At 39.4% G+C, this 18,703-nt stretch overlaps 1 protein-coding gene across 1 annotated transcript; it reads left to right on the forward strand.

The window, feature by feature from the left end:
- The first annotated feature begins 3,342 nt into the window (after positions 1–3,342).
- On the forward strand, positions 3,343–16,760 carry TRMO (tRNA methyltransferase O). Its single transcript, XM_054584954.1, has 5 exons — positions 3,343–3,471; positions 7,867–8,041; positions 10,547–10,704; positions 13,442–14,101; positions 16,425–16,760. Exons 1-5 carry the CDS (start codon positions 3,396–3,398, stop codon positions 16,682–16,684), a joined length of 1,329 nt encoding a protein of 442 aa, XP_054440929.1. The 5' UTR covers positions 3,343–3,395; the 3' UTR covers positions 16,685–16,760.
- Positions 16,761–18,703: the final 1,943 nt, after the last annotated feature.

Here is an 18,703-nt window from a genome sequence, read left to right on the forward strand (position 1 = left end):
AAAGAACAAGACAATCCCTCTCATGCATTCATGGTGTAGAACAGTGGTTCTCAACCCTTGTGGTATATTACAACCACTGGGGAAAATTTCAAAATTACAGATGCTCAGATACCTCCCCGGGGCTTCTATTCCCATAACTAGGGTGACATCCAGACATAGGTATATTTATTTATTTTTTAAAGATTTTATTTATTTTTAGAGAGAGGAGAAGGGAGGGAGGAAGAGAGGGAGAGAAATATCAATTGGATTCCTCTCACAAACCCCCAAATAGGGACCTGGCCTGCGACCTAGGCATGTGCCCTGACTGGGAACCAAACTGACAAACTTCCTGTTCGCAGGCCGGCCCTCAATCCACTAAGCCACACCAGACAGGGCAGGTATATTTAATTACTTTTTATTTAAATAACTTTTGAGGAATAATTTTAGAATTCTAGAAAAATAAAGATAGTACAGATGTTCCTGTATACCTCTCACCCAGTTTGCCCTAATTTAATGTTTTACATAACCATGGTCCATTTGTCCAAACCTAAGAAATTAAGATTGTTACATTACCATTAAGCGAACCACAGATATTATTTAGATTTCATTAGTTTTTCTAATGTTCTTTTTCTGCTTCTAATCTAGGATACAGCATTGCATAGGGTATTTTAACAGCTCTCCAGATTATTCTAATGTGCTGCTAGAGCTAGGGTTGAAGACCATTAGTAGAGTGGGTTACAATGCTATTTCCCTCACCTCTGCCCACAAACTAAAATTCTGTCCTCCCAAGGATACATTAATTGCACAATAATTACTCATACCCCATTATATTACTCAAGTAACATTGAAGGCAGCATATCATATCACATGATAGTTTTTTATATCTGGATGGCACTTCAGAATTTATACTTTCAACATACTCTTTAATTTGACCTGTGCAAGAGTCTGAAACAGGCTGGGCAATGATTATCAACCCACTTTACAGATGAGGGAATAATCTCAAGAGAGGCTGGGCCATTCACCCAAAGTCACATGTAACTTCCTTAGTGCTTTTCGTAATGGTGCTCAATATTTGGATATTTTGTCTCAATTTTCCCTGCCAGAGTGGTCAAGATTAGAGAAAAAGGAGTGAACTGAAATCTCAAGTTTTATCTAGCCTTGCTTTAAGATGAATCTTAAGAGATTTCCTTGTATACAATGTACAGGGGAACAAGGATGGGACAGGAGGAAGCATGAGGCATTTAGTGCATTGGAGAAAGCAGGGGTGGGCGGGGGGCGGGGGGGGGGGGTGGAGGGGATCTTCTCTTCCCACATTTTAGGACCCATTTTGCCTGCCCTCTTTAGCCTACTCCCTGTATATACACAACCTCTGCTTCTTTTACTCTTCTCCTTCAAACACCAGTGAGCACCTAGATATTTTCCTGGGTTTTTTTTTCTTCTTGGCTTAGAACCTTAGGCCACAGTCAGAATTTAAGTTTTTTAAGAACCTATCTAGCCCTTCCTTGTGCTGCCCTCCTCTCATGGTAAGTACAATGGTTGTTCTGAGAAAAAAAAAAAAAAAGAAAGAAAAGAAAACCAAAACCAAAACCAAAAACCATGAGCCCTATATTATTAAATCTAACATGATGCATGAGAAGGTCTAAAATTTGATTTCCAAAGGGATCCTCCGTTCAAATGAAAGATTGAGTCATTATACTGAGAAGTGTTTTTCAACGTGCAGGCTGATGACCACCTGTATTAGAATCATTTAGGTTATTTTTTTAGGCAGATTCCTAGGTTCTACTTCCGGAGAAAGGGTTGTCTTACAAACTACACATAATCATATATATAACTCTAGACAGGATAAATTAAACCTCAAACCATGTATTAAAAGTGTTACATATTTAAGTTCTTATTTTACATCTAGAGAATTTTTACCTTTAAAAGGGGTAGCAATCTACTCGATCAGTGTCTCCAAGGCTGCTTTGCATTTCAGTACTTGTCACACTTGGAAATTAATGTATTTTTTGTGTGTGATTTTCATAAGATCTTTGGCCAGGAAGGCAAATGCCTCTTTTTCCACACTATTCTGTCCACGAATTAAGATCGTCACTTTCCACAGCACCACCATCTAGTGGCAAATACAGCTATTACTACCCCAGTTTTGCAATGTGTCTATAGTTCTGCGATTCTCAAACATGTTTCTTCAGCTACACAGAGCTGTTTCCAACATGAAATAGAATAGCACTATTTTCCAAATTTTCATGTGGAAAAGACCTATCAGAGGACATGTATGTGGATTTGATCAAATTTTAAAGTGCTTGCAAACAAACAAACAAAACAAACCCACAACGTTCTTTAAATCGTCGGCTCTTTCTGCTGGTTGCCTTCTGCTAGTGATCTATTAGTCCTTGACAAATGAACAAATTTCTTTATTTTTTGTGTTTGTTAAGCTTTTAAATCTGTGGACTTCATGCTTTTGAATGATTTATATTGTAGGCAATATGTCTCCTCCTCCCACCCCCACCAGCATGTGAACCAACAGGATAAAAAGCTCAGAAACAGAATTATGCAAACAGAGAAACTTAAAATAGGAAAATAGGTGAGGGATGACGTCACAGTTAAGTGGGTAAAAGGATAGGCTATCCGTGCACGGATAACTGGTCATTGCATGGAATGAAAAAAGGATTCTTGTTGGTTTTCAACTTTTCAGAGGTGCCTTGTAACGACAACAATCCCTCCAATGTAAATGGCATGCTGACTCAATTTCATTCTCATTTTAGTTCCTTTGAGGTAAGGAGCACGAGAAACAATACCCACTTCTTAATTCCTAATCCGGTACGGCGCTCCCCATCCATTTTATTTGAAATAAAGTTTAATTGACTTCCTTCCTGACAAATCATCATTCTTATTAAGGAAAAAAAAAAATGGGCGCATACATACAAGTATAAACGTATGGATATTGTCACCACCCAAAGAGAATTTTAAATATTTCCTAACGTCCGATCATTTTATGTGGTGATTGCACATACACAATCTCTTTCTTTAAAAGTTAGCGTCATGTGTTGGGTACGTAGGTTGCTTATTTGGACACCGACATCTTTTAAATCTTCATTAATGTGCTCCCCATCCTTTGGAAAGCGCGGGAACATGGGAGTTACTGACTGCCCTGAAATGGGTGGCAGCTGCAGTGAATCTACGTGAGAAAACTGACGGAAGAGTTGGAGAGGGGAACAGAAGCAAACATACGCCTCCATGCCGTAACAATGATCTCCGGACTCGCTGCTTGCGCACAGGGGGCGCGCGCCACGCTCTCCGCGCTAGCGCCTGATAACTGGCACCACCCTGCCGTTTTAGCTACTGCGCATGCGCCAGGCATGGTGACAGGAAGCGGAAGGCTAGCACGAAACGGGTGGGTGCTTCTGTGATCGGTAGCCATGCGCAGCTGGGAGGAACCAGGGCCTCGCCCCACAGCGACCCCGTGCGGGTGCGTCAAGCCGGCTCTGGAGACAGGTAACCTGTGAAAGGCTGGCCTTTTCGCACTCGAAAGAGGTCTAGGTGTGGGTAGCCCACTTCACTTCCGAGAGGCACGTGAAATGTGAGACCTTGAACTGACGTGTGGTACTATACTTATTGCGAAGGCATGAGTCACGTGTTCGGTGGACCACGTGACGTCTGAATCGGGCGGGATGACGTCATGTCACGTTTCTTGGTGGCTCAGGTCAGCCTGGTTTTGGTTTGGTGGCTGTGACAGCCACGTCCAGTGTAACGGGCTTTTTCTCTTTCCTTCATATGGGAAAGATAAGATATATACCGCTGGTGTTAGGCGGTTTAGGGGCTTATAAATGCCACAAGCGAGAAGCATCCTGTGTTCTAGGAAGTGGGGAAGGCACGGGGAGAGGTCAGGGGAGGAAATAGTTTTAAACTGGGCCCGAAGGTATGGAAATGAGTGTGCTTCTCTTTATTTCACCTTTTTATGTAGAGCAAAATACATTCACTTTAGAAACTAGAGGAAGCAATTGGAAGAAAAAGTAGTCCACCATCACCCAGATAAAACCATGTTAATATCTTTATTTCCACCTTCCATACTTGTTTTAGTGCATACACCGTAGAAATATGATTTGATGTGTGATCCCACTCTTAGCAAACTTGTTTTTTTTAAATCTTAAGATTCTATAAAAATCCATGGCAATTAATAATTTTAATTTTAAGGGGTCGCACTATTTTGTTTTATAGATGTCGTCTAACTTAACACGTTCCCTATTTTGGGGCATTTAGGTTATTGCCAGTTTTCATTGTTTTAAATGAAAGGTCTTGAAACGAAAATCTTTGTGCATGTTCTAAATATTTGCCTTAAATTTTCCAAAAGTACTGTTATCTAGTCAAAGTTTGCGCTCCTTTTTAAAAGAATTGTTGCACGCTGCCAGATTACAAGTGATATTTTGACAGGCAGGAAAGGGTGTGGCTCAGAGGTCTACAGAGCATGGTGTTAGGGAGCTGTAAAATCGGGAAGTATTAGAAGATGGAACAGAGAGGTTTGGGAAACCTTGATTGGATTCAGATTGTAGAAAACCTGGACGCTAGGCTAAGAAATGTGCCATCTGTTAGCAGTGAGAAACATGGAAAGTTAGAGAGTAGCATGACATAAGGAACTCAAGAGTCTGGTGGATTAGGGTAGTGTGTTTTGAGGAGGGGAGGGACTGGCAGAGGGGAGGCAAAGTATAACAAGGGAAATTTAATAGTCTAGGCAAGAGGTGGAAAGGACTGAACTTTTCTGTCTGCACAAGACTTGTAAATAAACCTTATATACAAAAACCTCTACATTAATACCTTGTTGTTTTTTTTCTTATTACACATTTAATACAGTTGTAATATTATTAAAAGGCAGGAGAAGCCTGAGCAAGGGCTTTAGTAAATGCACCTTGCTAAGCACCTTCTGTTGTACTGAGTGCTTTACATGTTTTAGTAATCTTATAACTTTCCAATATAGGTATTATTGTCCTGGTTTTATAGCTGAGAAAACTGGAGTTCAGAGGGATAAGCAGTTTTGCCCTAGGTCACACAGGTAGTGTAATGGCCCTGTGTTGTTTTTGTCCTTTTTCTCTTCTGATACCAGCCCTAAGCCTCCCATGTAACTTTAGGGACTCACTTCACCCCATTTCCATGCAGTTCCCATGCGGTACCACCCTGGCATACCTGTGTTTATCCCTATCCTGCATGTAAAGCAGTTTGATTTAATTTTGACTGTCCATCTCTGTTAATACACTGGACATCCTTGAGGGCGAGAACTGCTTCTTATTTATATCTGCACCCAGGCACTTAGCACAGACCTTATATCAGATGGTAAGTATTTAATGTTTTGTTAGTTTGCTTGTTTTGAGTTGTGAGGCAAGAGGAAGGAGATTAGGAACCCCCTGGGTGGATGTTCTCAGACCTCCACTTCAAGTAGAGCATTCAAGTAGCATTTATATTTGGAAAGTATTGAGCATTTGTATTTCATAGCATTTATATAATCCCAAGAACAGGGCACAGAGAATGTATAAATAAATTCCAGAGGGTTCAGACATATTAGAATATGGTTAAGTTCCCACTAGGATGTGCTGACACTTGGTTACAAATTTTTAAGAGTGGTGTCGTTGAGGGGCTGCCACAACATACCTCTTGAGTATTTTAGTTTGTTGCTAACCCAGGGGTTATCTTGCTTATATTCTAAGTAGACATGCAAAAGAGGAGTGGAATGCATCTAATTGGTTACAATTTATATTTATCATAACACGTGCGTAACCTGTGAAAAACAGGTATAGACTGAATCAGTGAAGTGGTAGCTCAGTTAGCTATAAACTTATAGGCCCCCAGTCAGATAGTCAAGGGCAGAAGTTTTTGATCATAACTGCAAGTAGACATTTCCCACAATAATGAAACATGTTGTGAATTTCTCCTCAGCATCCTGTTAACTTGTGATAGAAGTTCTTGTTTTGTATCTTTTCCCCCAAACTTAGCACAATGTCAGGCAATTGTAGATGCTTGGAAAGTGTTTGTTAAACAAATGAAAAGAGAACACAGGGATCCCAGCTGATTAGATTAGGAGTCCTTTTCACCATTTTTCTTCATGACACTTTAACGAACACCAGAGAATTGTTTGACCTCAGTTTCTTCATCTTTAAGATATTTACTATGTCTGTTCCACAGAGCATAGATGAGGGAAAAAAATGCCTGCAGCCATACTTGGAAAAAATTTAAAGTCATCAAAAAAAAATACACAATATATATGAATCTTAGAATCATAATACTGAGAAGGAGAAAGCAAGTCTGAGAAGATAACGTACAGTTTTAAGCCAGTTTTTATAGCTCTTGAAGGCAAAATAAATGAAGTATCGTTTAGTTATGCATATGCATCTGATAAAATCATATTTAAAAAGGAAGTGAATGATAAAGACCACAATCAGGCTCCCGTTTTTTGCAAGGGGAAAGGAGGGGTGTGGAGTAGGAGAGAAGCAACATAAAAAGATGTGAGTGGTTGGTAAAAGCTCAGGTTCTTGGCCTGGGTGGTAAGTACACAGGATTGCATTATAATGTGATATTTTATTACTTACATATGTGTTGTATATATTTTATGTCCCAATTAACTTTGTTTTTAAAGTGAAAAGTAATGAAAGGTGCTGTGAGGGACAGCTCCAGGCCTACAGCTTTACCACCTGTGGCGGCAGCATAGACCTCATGGAAGCCTGCAATAAGATGAGAGTCACTCTAGAACATCTTTAGATCATGTCTTAAAAGAAGTTAATGCCTTCATGAACTGTGGGGAAAAAAAGTTTATGCATTCAAAATGGTAGTTGTGGATACCTTGGACTTTAAGCCTATTCCGTGCTGCCTTGCCAATATTTCCTTCTTTTAAAAGAAGTTACTGCTTTTTAAAATTTTTTAAAAATGACTTGTGATAATTGAAAATTTTCAAATATTATAGAAATTACAAAGTTAAACGTAGAAGTACTCCAGATCTCTCTCCAGCTATTTTAACCAGTGTTAACACTTGGTGAATATCCTTCCAGATAGCTTTCTTGATATATGTACATATTCAGATAGATAAATATAAAAACATTTTCATAAATAGGATTATGTTATACATATTTCTCTTTTGCCACTTTCCATTTTAATCACTTAAGACTTACATAATCCTTTCACGATGCAACGTGAATTTTTTGAGTACCTACTCCCTTGCAGGCAAGTAGTACTAGACAATAAGAACATAGGAATAAACAAAACAGAAAATCTCCTGCCCACATGGCGCTTACGTTCTAGAGGGGCAGAGAGTGACTAGGCCCACCCTAACATGAAGTCTACCCTTCCTGTAGGTATTTTAGTAGTATGATTCCATGCATTCAACTTAATTGTTTAATTAAAGTAGTTTATGTCATATGTTGTTTTCAACTGAAAGCATCTTTACTTAAATACAACCACTGTCTCCTTTCCACTATTCATTGCCTTGTGTTTCACACTTCAGCCAATCAAGATAGCTCATTCCCTGAATAACCAATAATTCTTATTTAGCTTTGTTCATGTTATTCTCTCTATTTGAAATACCCTCTTAGCCCTGACCAAAGTCAGTGATGGTAGCATGGAATTTGAACTATGGTCATAGTAGTTCTTCTAACAATGTTCTTTTCCTTTCCTTCTTTATTTCTTAGACTTGTGCTCTTTCTGGTATATCATCTAAAGGGATATAACAATGTGTATATAATGATCAGGATATTTGTATATATTCATGAATACTGTAAGAATCATGTTCTATAGTTGTAGAACACCTAGTAGATTTTAAAACTATGAAATCGCTGCATTAAAAAAAAAAAGTTTTCCAACATCTTCAGTGACCTTTTGACTAATGATTTCTTATCTAATTTTCTTATGTAGGGAATCTTTTAACTGAGCCAATTGGCTACTTGGAATCCTGTTTCTCAGCCAAGAATGGTACTCCAAGGCAGCCATCCATTTGTAGCCATTCAAGGGCTTGTTTGAGAATTAGAAAGAGCATCTTTAATAATCCTGAACATTCCTTGATGGGCTTAGAACAGTTTTCTCATGTATGGTAAGTTGTTGTATAGTTAGAAGTGGTACTTTGGGTCAGATCTTGCCCGTGAGTTAAAAGTCTTCCAGATGATATGCATCCACTGATGGAGGAAACCTCGGAGCCTGCCATCCAGACCACCCTTGGCTATTGCATGAAATTCCTATACTGTATTTGTGTATGTAATTGGCTTGGACTCCCTGTGGGAAGCTCGGGATTCACTACAGGGGCATGGCCCATTTACAGTTGGTTCTAATTGTGATCAATGCCTGTCTGTTGAGCCTAAATCTGTAGACCTTCTTGATTCTGTCTATGGGTAGTCATTCTGTCCTCTACACCAGGAGTCAGCAAGCTATGGCCCATGGACCAAATCCATGTCACTTGTTTTTGTAAATAAGTTTATGGGAATAGCCACATGCATTTGTTAATGTGTTACAGCAACGTTGAATAGTTACAGCAGAAACTGGTTGGCCTGCAAACCCTAAAATATTTACTGTCTGACCCGTTACAGAAAAAGTTTGTGGACCTTGCCCAAGACCCATCAAGAATTAAGTCTACTCATCCTAAAAGACAAAAGATATCTTAGAAATCTGGATACTTTAAATAAAGTGTTACCTATGTTAAAGCCTGTGTTATATTAATGTCACTTGAAATTCTGTCCATCCTTCCTCACCCCAACATCAGCCATCTGAATTGGTCTAATTTTACTGGTGAAGACCTAAAATTAAGTGTTCATTCTGAAATAGTTATTTTTTATGTTAATCTGGGAAAATGTGTAGACTAGAAAGAACGTGGGAGTTCTGACCTAGTTTGTATGATCTTGGTTGAATTATTTAAGTTAAAAACATTGCTGAGGCCCTGGCTGGGTAGCTGAGTTGGTTAGAGCATTATCCTGATACGGCAAGGTTGTGGGTTTGATCCTCAGTCAAGGCATATACAAGAATCAACCAATAAATAAGTGGAACGACAAATCAATGTTTCTATCTCTCTAAAAAAAAAAAATTGACGAAACAAAACAAACATTGCTGATGTAAAAAAATGGACTCAGGAGAATATAGACTTTTTTTCTTATCCCTCCTGTTTTTCTCCTCTTTCATCCCCACCCCCTGATGCTTTTCAGAGATTATAGCTCAGTGTATATACTGCCACAACTTTTCTTTTTGTTTTTTTATACACATAGAAGCATAAATCTACACATACAGAGTGGATTTTTTTTTAGCGGAATATGTTTTCTTGGTATAGATCACGTCAGTACATATAGATTTACTTTTTTTGCTTTAATGTCTGCCTATTATTGCAATTCACTTGTTGATGGAGACTTATTTTGCTATTAGGTCATTGCTGTAACAACCTCCCTTAGATACATATTCTTGGGCAATTGTATATTTTTATGAATAGGACACCAGAAGTGGCTGTATTGGGTTATATTTTGGAGCACTCCTGCCAAATTGCCCTCTAAAAAGCTTAACAAGATTGTATCTCAAAGGTATGTGAAAATGTCCTTTTTTTCTACACCCTTGCCAACACTGTATGTTATTTTTTTACATTTTTGCTTGACAGGGAAAAATAGTATTTTGTTTTTGAGTTTAACTTCTTAATTATTAATGAGGTTCAACATCTTTTCATGTGGTTGTTAGCTATTTCTATTCCTTTTGCGAATTACCTATTTATGTTCTTTGTTTAGTTTCCTATATTGCGTTGTCCTTTACTTCGTGATTTGTAGGAACAGCTTATATACCACAAATAGTGACCCATTGTCTGTTCTATACACAGTAAACATTTTCTCCTGGGATGACATTTTGTAGTATGTAACTTTAATGATTTCAAATTTGTTATTGTTTTTCTTCATAGATTCTTGCTTTTATTTATTTATTTAATACTCAACCAGAGACTTTTTTTTTTCATTGCTTTTAGAGAGAGAGAAAGGGAAAGAGAGGGAGAGACATTTATGTGAGAGAGAAACATGGACTAGCTGCCTTCTCAGAAGTGCTCTGACTGGGGACTGAACTCACAACATGGGTATGTCCCCTAACCGGGAATCAAACCCATGACCCTTTCGTCTACGGGATGATGCTCCAACCAAATGAGCCACACTGGCCAGGGCCTTACTTTTGATCTTGTGTAGAAAGGCCTAGTCAAATTATTTAACATTTCTGAACCTCAATTAAAATGGGGGATAAATTATACTTCTTAAGGTTCTTAAGCAGATTAAATGAAGTGAATATAAAAATGTCTAGCATACTGCCTGGTGTATACAGGCACTTACCTAGTAAATATTGTTCATTCAGGCACTGGATAAATGTGTTGAATTCTTACTGTGTGCCAGTCATTGTATGTATAAGATAAAGACCGTCTTCCTTCAAGAAATGGGAATGGTGTTATTTTCACGGATTACATTTTAATACCATTTAAAAGCATTTCTTTCTGCTTTAATTTGTGGGGATTAAAGTCCCCCCACCCCTGCAAGTCATTATGATAAATTTGTGATATTTGTTCTTACTCAGTGGTTTGGTTTCTTTTCAATAGGATCTTGTTTGTTTTTCACAAAAATGGTCATTTGAGCTGTAAGGCAAAAGTGCAGCCTCCGCGGCTGAATGGTGCAAAGACTGGAGTTTTCGCCACAAGGAGCCCACATCGCCCCAATGCAATAGGACTGACCCTGGCCAAGCTGGAAAAAGTAGACGGTAACACATGTCATTTCTACTTTTACCTTTTTTTCCTTAATAACAAGTCTTATAAAATGAACATAGTGTTCAGCCCTGGCTGTGATTCAGACAAGTATCAGTGGTGTTAAGCTCTGAGAACCACCAGACATTGAAGAAAATGAAATGAACAAATGTTAGCATTGCAACCCTTTGATACGAGCTGTCAGAGGATGCTCAGAACTTGTTTATATTGTTAAATTTATCAAAATTTTAAATTATTTAAAAATAAATTTTAAGATTTCATAATCATCAAATTAGTAACCAAATTTTCTTACACTTAGAATGCAATAAATACAAAATGATTAAAAAGTAATTGGACACTTTGTCAATTTACCACACAGTAACTGGTTGTACACGCATATGTGGGAAGCACATGGGGTAATGTATCGTGTCCTTTTTGCAGCCTTGAGGAAGTGACCATGCATTGTGGCTGCAGTGCACCTGTCAAGTGTAACGTGTGGCAGAGGGTCTGGCGTGAATCACACTACAGGACAGACCATCTGTCCGCTTGTGGAAGTGCCTGTGTAGAATACCGGATCGGTTTAACTCTGAGCTCGTGTATAACCTAGTTACTGAGCCACACCTCTTTGGAAAGCAAGAATCCCTGACTTGAATCACTCTGACCTAATCAACACTTTTGTTAGAGAAGCAGAAAATGAAACAGCAGGTAGACTGGGAGTCAGAAAACCATTCCAGGCTTTAGCCTGATTTTTTGTCTAGTGTGCAAAGACGAAGGATCTGCCCTCTCTGGAACTCTGCATGATTTTTTTTGAGGAGCTTACGAGGCAAAAGCTCGAAGAGTACTTTTCAGACTGTTGGGTGCTAAAAAGATGAGAGCAGTTATTTTGCTTGTAGTTTTCTAGAACTTGAACTCTGCTGCTGGATTGTATGTAACTGGGCCTTGAGTAGGTTTTCTGAAAAAAATTCTGTAACCTGTCCAACTTGAGTTTTATCAATTTCTGATGGCTAACTAACTTGGGTAGACAGTACTAGAACATTTTATGATCATTCATACAACCCACACATATTTCCTAAGCACTGAATATGTGCCAAGCATTGTTCTCGGTGCTAGGGATGTAGTGGTAAACAAATTAGATAAAAATCCGTCCTGTACAGAAGAACTTAACATTCTAATGGGGGAGATCAAATCAGAAAGGTGAAAGGCAAGGACAGTAGTACCATAGATGCTCGTATTCAATAAGCATAACATTATTGCGACAGCTAGTGTTTATGTAGTATAGTTTCTAAAGACCGCTCATATGTGTTCTCTCACAGTTGCTCTGTGGGTTTGATAAGGTAGCAGTCTCCATTTTATGGATGAGGTCACTAATGTTCTTTGATGTTAGATAATTTATCTAATAGCATCTAACCAGGGGGTTGTCTGACTCCAAACCCCATGAACTCTTATCGATACTATGGTGTATTTTCTTTCCTCTGTGGCCATTGTTAGGCATAATCAGTTAAACACGCAAATCATCTTTCCAGAGTTCCAGATTCATTCACAGTAAACATAATTTTAGAAAGCAAAGTCCTTTGTTAGTCGTGTTTTTCTTAAATGAAGACAGAATTGAATGAGATCACATGCAGTTTTATGATTCTCATTTGCCCAATTTTCCAAGGATCAAATTAGTACACTTTGCACCAGTAGTAGGAACTGGATAGCAGCTGTGTAAATGAGAAAACAGGAGACCTGTTCTTAATACTTGGTAATGCTGACTTGTGTTCTGCTTAATGGAGTCTTGGTGAAGTATTATATTTCAATTGCTGCATAACAAATTAATTTTGCACTTACCAGTTTAAACAACATGGATTTATTATGCACTTGAAACATTGTTATATTTTTGTGGGTCAGGAGCTGGGTTCTCTAAGGGTCTCACTAGGTTGCAAGTATATTGTCAGCTGGGATGAGTTCTTATCTGGAGGCTTGACTGTGGAAGAATTCACTTCCAAGCTCACCGTTGGCAGAATTCACTTCCTTCTAGCTGTGGGAGAGAGGGCCCCAGCTTTTTGCTGGTTGTTGGCTCATGCACTGCCTGTAGTTCCTTGCCACATGGGCTTTCTCTGTGTGGCTGCTTACTTCATCAAGCCCATGGAGAGTGTCTCTTGATTAAGTCTGCCAGCAAGTACAGGAATCTTAGACAACATAGTCACTGGGGTGATACCAAGTCACACTCAAGAGGATGTGATTGTACAGCGCCATGAACACCAGGAGGTGGACACCATGGGGGACACCTTAAAGTCTGTTTGCCACAATGGAAACCCTCCTTGGTCCCACAGGGATACACTGAGGACACTGATGTGCCTGCAACAGAGTTAGAAGCCCCAGTGATGCAAAGATGAGTCAGCCCCACCTAGTGCTGAAGGGCATTAAGTGCTCACTGTCTAGGGAAAGAGAGACCCTAAGCAGATCATTTGCAGACCACATAAAAAGGTTCTAGGAGAGGTTTGTATACAGGTTCCTCTGGAACCCAAAGGAAGGAACACCTAGTCTGGAAGAGCCAGAAGGACTTTGTAGAAGAGGTGTTATGTGAGAGCCTTGAAGAGCAAGTAGGAGTTTGACAGGTACAGAAGAGAGTGGATTACCAGTGTGTGTCAGCAGCAGGTGTAAGAGAGCCTGGTACATAAGAGAACTGACTAAGCCTGGTGAGGCATAGGTAGTTAATGTTGGTTCTCCAACTGTTCGCACTATTTCTAAGAGGTATTTTTTACCTTACAGGTGGAGCTGTATACCTGTCTGGAATTGACATGATTCACGGCACACCTGTACTGGACATAAAGCCCTACATAGCTGATTATGACTCGCCACAAAATTTGATTGAGCCTTTAGGGGACTGTGATTTACAGAGTAACGAATGTAATCCAAAAGCCGTGTCCTGGTCTGATGGCAACACTGACAGCTGCGCGCAGCAGCAGCAGATCTCAGGGTGCGAGGAACCACAATCCTGCAGTCGCACTAAGGAGACACCTAAAAGTGCCGAAGACGGAACTTCAGGAGAAAACAGCATGCAACACATTGACGCAGCCAAAATCCAGCAAAGCTCACCTAAGCACAGGGAGATAGCAGCAGACTTGGGTTTAGACTGTAGAAGTGGTCAGACACTGAGTGTGGCAGAGCAGCAAATTGGTGCACATCGCCCGGAGAAGAGCTCTTCAGACGAGGGTACAGATAAGAGGCCAAGGAGAAGGAAAGAAGTAGTGGTCCCACAGGAAAAGGGTGTGGAGGTGCAGGCCGTGGCTCCTCCCTGCCCCTCTGTGAAGGCCGGCGCAGCCCCCCGCAGTGTGGTTCCCTCCTGGGTGCGAGAGGCCCCCGTGGCCGTTTTGCAAGTCCGGTTTACTCCTCACGCCGAGATGGACCTTGAACACCTCGGTTCAGAAGGTGAACCACATATTTTGCATTTCTTATTTTTGAATGAGATGAGCTTTTAGTAGGAGATTTAGCCACATTTGGCATTTCTGAGGGCAGAGTCTTTTAATACAGAAATTGTCCCCATAAAGTCCCAGCACTAGAGACATGTACTTTATTGCACAAGAGAGGCCACAGGGCTTTTACTTGAAGCCTGTTTAACACATGCTTCTTAAAAAACATCATTATCTGATTTCTCTAGCTCACAGCAGATCCCAAGCGGCCATGTAGAATGAATGACAGGGCTTTTAAGAGGTGGGCGCAGTGGTTCTGTAAGAAGTAGCCAGTCGTGGAGGAGATGTCAGATTTCATTGGCCACTGGACGGTTGTGCTTCTCATTCTTTCCTAAAGCTTTATGTTTAAGCAGAGCATTTGATTTTTATTGACCTCTTTATTTAAAAAGTTTTGTTTGTGAATGTTGTTTTAGCCCTCTCTGTGGTTGATAGGAAGGAGGAAGTTCAGTTTCAAAAGGATTTTTGTGGTAGAACAAAACAGTACTGCATAGAAGATACTCTATGTTTATATTTACCTCTTGACTTGTGGTTATCATTGACTGCTTCCTGCTTGGGAAAGTGTTATCTTTTTCAAACTACAGTGTGGTACTTTATTGACTAAAAAAGGTTAAAAAGAAATTGCAAAAATATAACTATAAAAACAGGGATTGATTTATAACACATAGCAGAATTTAAAGCCAGGAAAAAAATGAGAAATGACTTCAGAAAGTTCAGAGTCTAGAAGAGATGAAAGATATTGAAATGGGGGGAGGGAGGTGGGCACTAGAATAGAGTGCTGTGGGAATGTGAGGGAGAGCAGGATTCTGACTTGGGCAGTGGGGAGAAAATCTGGGAAGGCTTCCTGGAGGAAAAGATATTTGAGCTGAGCCCAGAAGGATAAATAGGCAGGGAAATGAGGGAAGGCACCTATGCCAAACAAACAGGCAGAGGCCTGGAGTTTCTGCCAGACACACTGTTACTGAAGTGTGTGATCTTTTATTTTATTTTTTTCCTATTTTTCCCATTTTTACTTTTTTTCTTTATTGTATGTGATACTTTTGGAACTCTGCTTTTTTTTGAGTGGCTTTAGTCATTTTATTAGCCATACAACAAAAGAATCTTAGCACTGTGTAATTGGTCCTTGGTTTTTGACCAAAAATTTAATTTTATGCCTTTACTTATCAACTTATTTATTGGATATGGCCAAGAATGAATTTTCACTGTTTTCTAAAAACTGAGTTTATTTTCAGAAAGGTGAAAACCCACAACTGCTCTTTATATTTTGAACAGGAACAATATTTTTTAAAGCACACACCTTACTGGAAGGGCCTGACCTTCAATTGGATGTATATGTCATGTTGTTGCTGTTAAAAATTAGGTCACAGCTAGTTAAAAAAATTTTATCCTCACCTGAGGACATGCTTATTAGTTTTAGAGAGAGAGAATGGGGGAGGGGGAGCGGGGAGAGAGAGAGAAAGAGAGAAAGAAAAATCAATCGGTTGCTTCCTGTATGTGCCCCAACTGGGGACCTGACTGAACTCTCTCAGCCTAGGCATGTGCCCTGACCAGGAATCAAATCTGCAACCTTTCTGTTACAGGACGACGCTCCAACCAACTGAGCCACACCAGCCAGGGTCACAGTTAATTTTTTATTTGACTTTTTTTAAATTGAAGTATCTACAATGCCGTATGTTCTTTAGTGATGGCATTGAACTTTCTCGGTGTATCTGTTTCACAATTTTCATAAGGACTCTCTCATGTCTTTGTTCCTTAGAGAACGTGGTGTCACTTAACTGTTCGGCCGTGACACCTGCCCTCTGAGGCATCCTCCCCTGCTCTGGGTATGTGTGGATTTAGTCCCCTTTCTTGTGGCTTTCTGAGAAAGCTGGGGCTGTCACGCATTTCCCTCCATTTCTTCTGAGAAGAAAATGACAAGGAATTGATTTAAAGTCTACATTGAGCATAGGAAAGTGACATTCAGGTTGCCAGAAAATGAAAGCCCAGCTCTCCTCTTAGGGAGCTAAGGAAAACTATCACCATGATTTTTTTGTTCAGCAAGTGAAAATTTGGGGAGGATACATAAGTTTAATGACACTTGAAAGCTTCCTGAAGGAAAAGTTATTAGTCTAAATACTACTTGAAGGTGACATTTTTTGTAATGACTGAATAGATTTCCAAACCCTGTTTATGTCAGGTGATATTCAAGGAACCAACCAAACTGCTCAAAGAAGATCACTGTAATGAAATTTGACCATTAAGTCATGCATGAGTTTGAACATTAAGTTGTGATGTTTTCATTGCAGATGGTGGTCAGGCTTCATTTAAGTATTTTCAGTCAGCAGAGGAAGCAAGGCGCGCCATCGAGGCCGTGTTGTCAGCTGACCCTCGGTCTACCTATCGACGGAAGCTCTGCCAGGACCGCCTTTTCTACTTTACTGTAGACATAGCACATGTCACTTGCTGGTTTGGTGATGGCTTTGCAGAAGTTTTAAGGATTAAGCCGTCTTCTGACCCTGTTCACATGACTGACCCTGTGGAGTCCTTGGTGTCTATGGGATCGTAAGTAGCTTCCGTCACGTCTTTAAGACAGCCTCTTTGACTTTGGTTGTGACTGGTGGATTTTTTGTACAAGCTAATGATATGCCTTCTTTGCAGAAAGAAAGGACACTTTGTGGCCTCACTGTTTTGATTTAAGTTCATAATATTTATTTGAAAAACATGTACATATTTTATTTAATAAACTGATAGTTAAAATTTAAAGAAATTGCCGTATGCTTCTTGATTGGTTAATCTTGAAGAATCCAAAAGTGATGCTGTCTCAGTGATGTCTGGAAGAAGCTGATTGTTCTTGGTGCTTGATAAAACTGGACAGAGATCATTGTAGCAGGGACTTTCAAGCTGAGGGGACCTGTTCAACAACTCATATTTGTTTTCCTGTTTGGAAAAGCCTGACCTCTCTATTTTATTCTAAATCAAACTGAGTTACTCTGTCTTAGGAAACTAACAAATCAAAAACAAGTGGTTATAAAGCTCTTTAGAGATTAAACCCCTGTGCTTCAAAGACTGTCACGCATGCACGCGCGCACACACACGTGTATATGTCCTAATTCCAGAATAGAGACTCATATTTCTTTGTATCAAAAAAGAAAGTCACCCCCAGACGTCCAAGAAAATAACTTATAATTACTGGTTTATTTCTTATTTATTCTATGACTGACTATTGGGTTAGGTTTGGGTGATAAAATGAGATGAACAAGATGCAGCTCTTGTTACAAACCATAGTTAGTGGAAGAGGCAGACATAAGGACATTACTGCATTACAGTTAGATAAGTGTAATAATTAAGTCTGTACATGGTTCCTGTGAGGCCACGTAGGAAACAGTTATAAGAATATATTGCCTATAGATGATTTTATTGATGTGCTCTCATGACAAGATTTATGAAGAACATAACCAAGTTAGACACCTGTAAATATGACATAGGCTTTCCCAGTCACAACTGTCAACCTTAGCAGTCAACCTTAGCAGTTGATTGATGATGTATTTGAAATGAGCCCTGCTGCCTGTAGACACTTGCACAGAGTAATCCGTGGCTGATGGCACTGCACTCTTGAATCAAACTGGGTTTCTTTGAAGTTGCTTAGAACCTCTTGGGGAAGTATCTTTAATTTTATTTTTAAAAGCTTTTTATTTTGAGATCATTAAAGATTCAAAAGAATTTGCAAAAATAGTGCAGAGGTCCCTAGTACCCTTCACCTAGCTTCTAGCTGTGTTAACATCTTATGTAACTATAATATATTGTTAAAACTAGTAAATTGACATTGGTGTAATCTATCCCAAATTTCCCCTTTGATTTTTTTTTCCTTAAAATTATTTTGAGACTGACTCAGGGCTTGAAGCACAAAGTATTGGTACTTAATATGAAAAAAGTAAGTCTGAGGACGATACGAATCAGCCTTCTAGGAAGAGGATTGTTGTTGTTTGGGGTTTTAGTATAAATTCTCAAACTTCTAGAACTAAAATCCTAAATATCATCCAGCTCCGAATTCTGCACTCAGTAAGCAGGGACGGTTTGTATTCCTAGGACAGATCGATTCCTACCATTTTGCCTTCATCAGTACTGTTCCTTTCATGAGGGGCATCCTACGCTGTCCTCTGCCTCAGCGTGTTAAAAGTTCCCTAGTCTTTAAATGCGATAGTCATACCCCCTAGCCAGGTGCAATTCCTTCTGTTCCTTTTTTGTTTTTGCTTATGGAGTATTGTGTTTGCATGTTTCTAGTGGCAGCTACCTTATTCCACTTGGCACTGTAGCTATTTAAGAATGCATTTCAGTTCAACACACTTTTAGATACTCATATGTGAATTGAAATGTATATGCTACAGTATAAAGTACCTGAGGGAAGGGGCTGCCTTATTGGTATTTGTCTTTGCTGTGGTGCATTGCAGGGGCCTATGCTTTTACTGAGTTGTGAAAAGAAGACACCAATAGCTTTTGGTACATGCACATTTAGACTTAAATTTGCTCAGCAGTTAATTAAGACATCTTAGAAAATATTCCAAGATTTTAGCTAAGGAATATTTTC

Source organism: Pteronotus mesoamericanus, unplaced genomic scaffold (genome assembly GCF_021234165.1).
Source record: "Pteronotus mesoamericanus isolate MK-2021 breed Mesoamerican mustached bat unplaced genomic scaffold, CSHL_Meso_final contig_78, whole genome shotgun sequence".
Lineage (NCBI taxonomy): Eukaryota > Metazoa > Chordata > Mammalia > Chiroptera > Mormoopidae > Pteronotus > Pteronotus mesoamericanus.

Excerpts from the sequence above, each read along its gene's own strand:
- TRMO (XM_054584954.1), top strand. The coding sequence starts at position 3,396 with ATGCGCAGCTGGGAGGAACCAGGGCCTCGCCCCACAGCGACCCCGTGC. Across the intron at positions 8,042-10,546 it reads GAACAGTTTTCTCATGTATG|GATCTTGTTTGTTTTTCACA; the intron begins GTAAGTTGTTGT and ends TCTTTTCAATAG. Across the intron at positions 14,102-16,424 it reads TGAACACCTCGGTTCAGAAG|ATGGTGGTCAGGCTTCATTT; the intron begins GTGAACCACATA and ends TTTTCATTGCAG.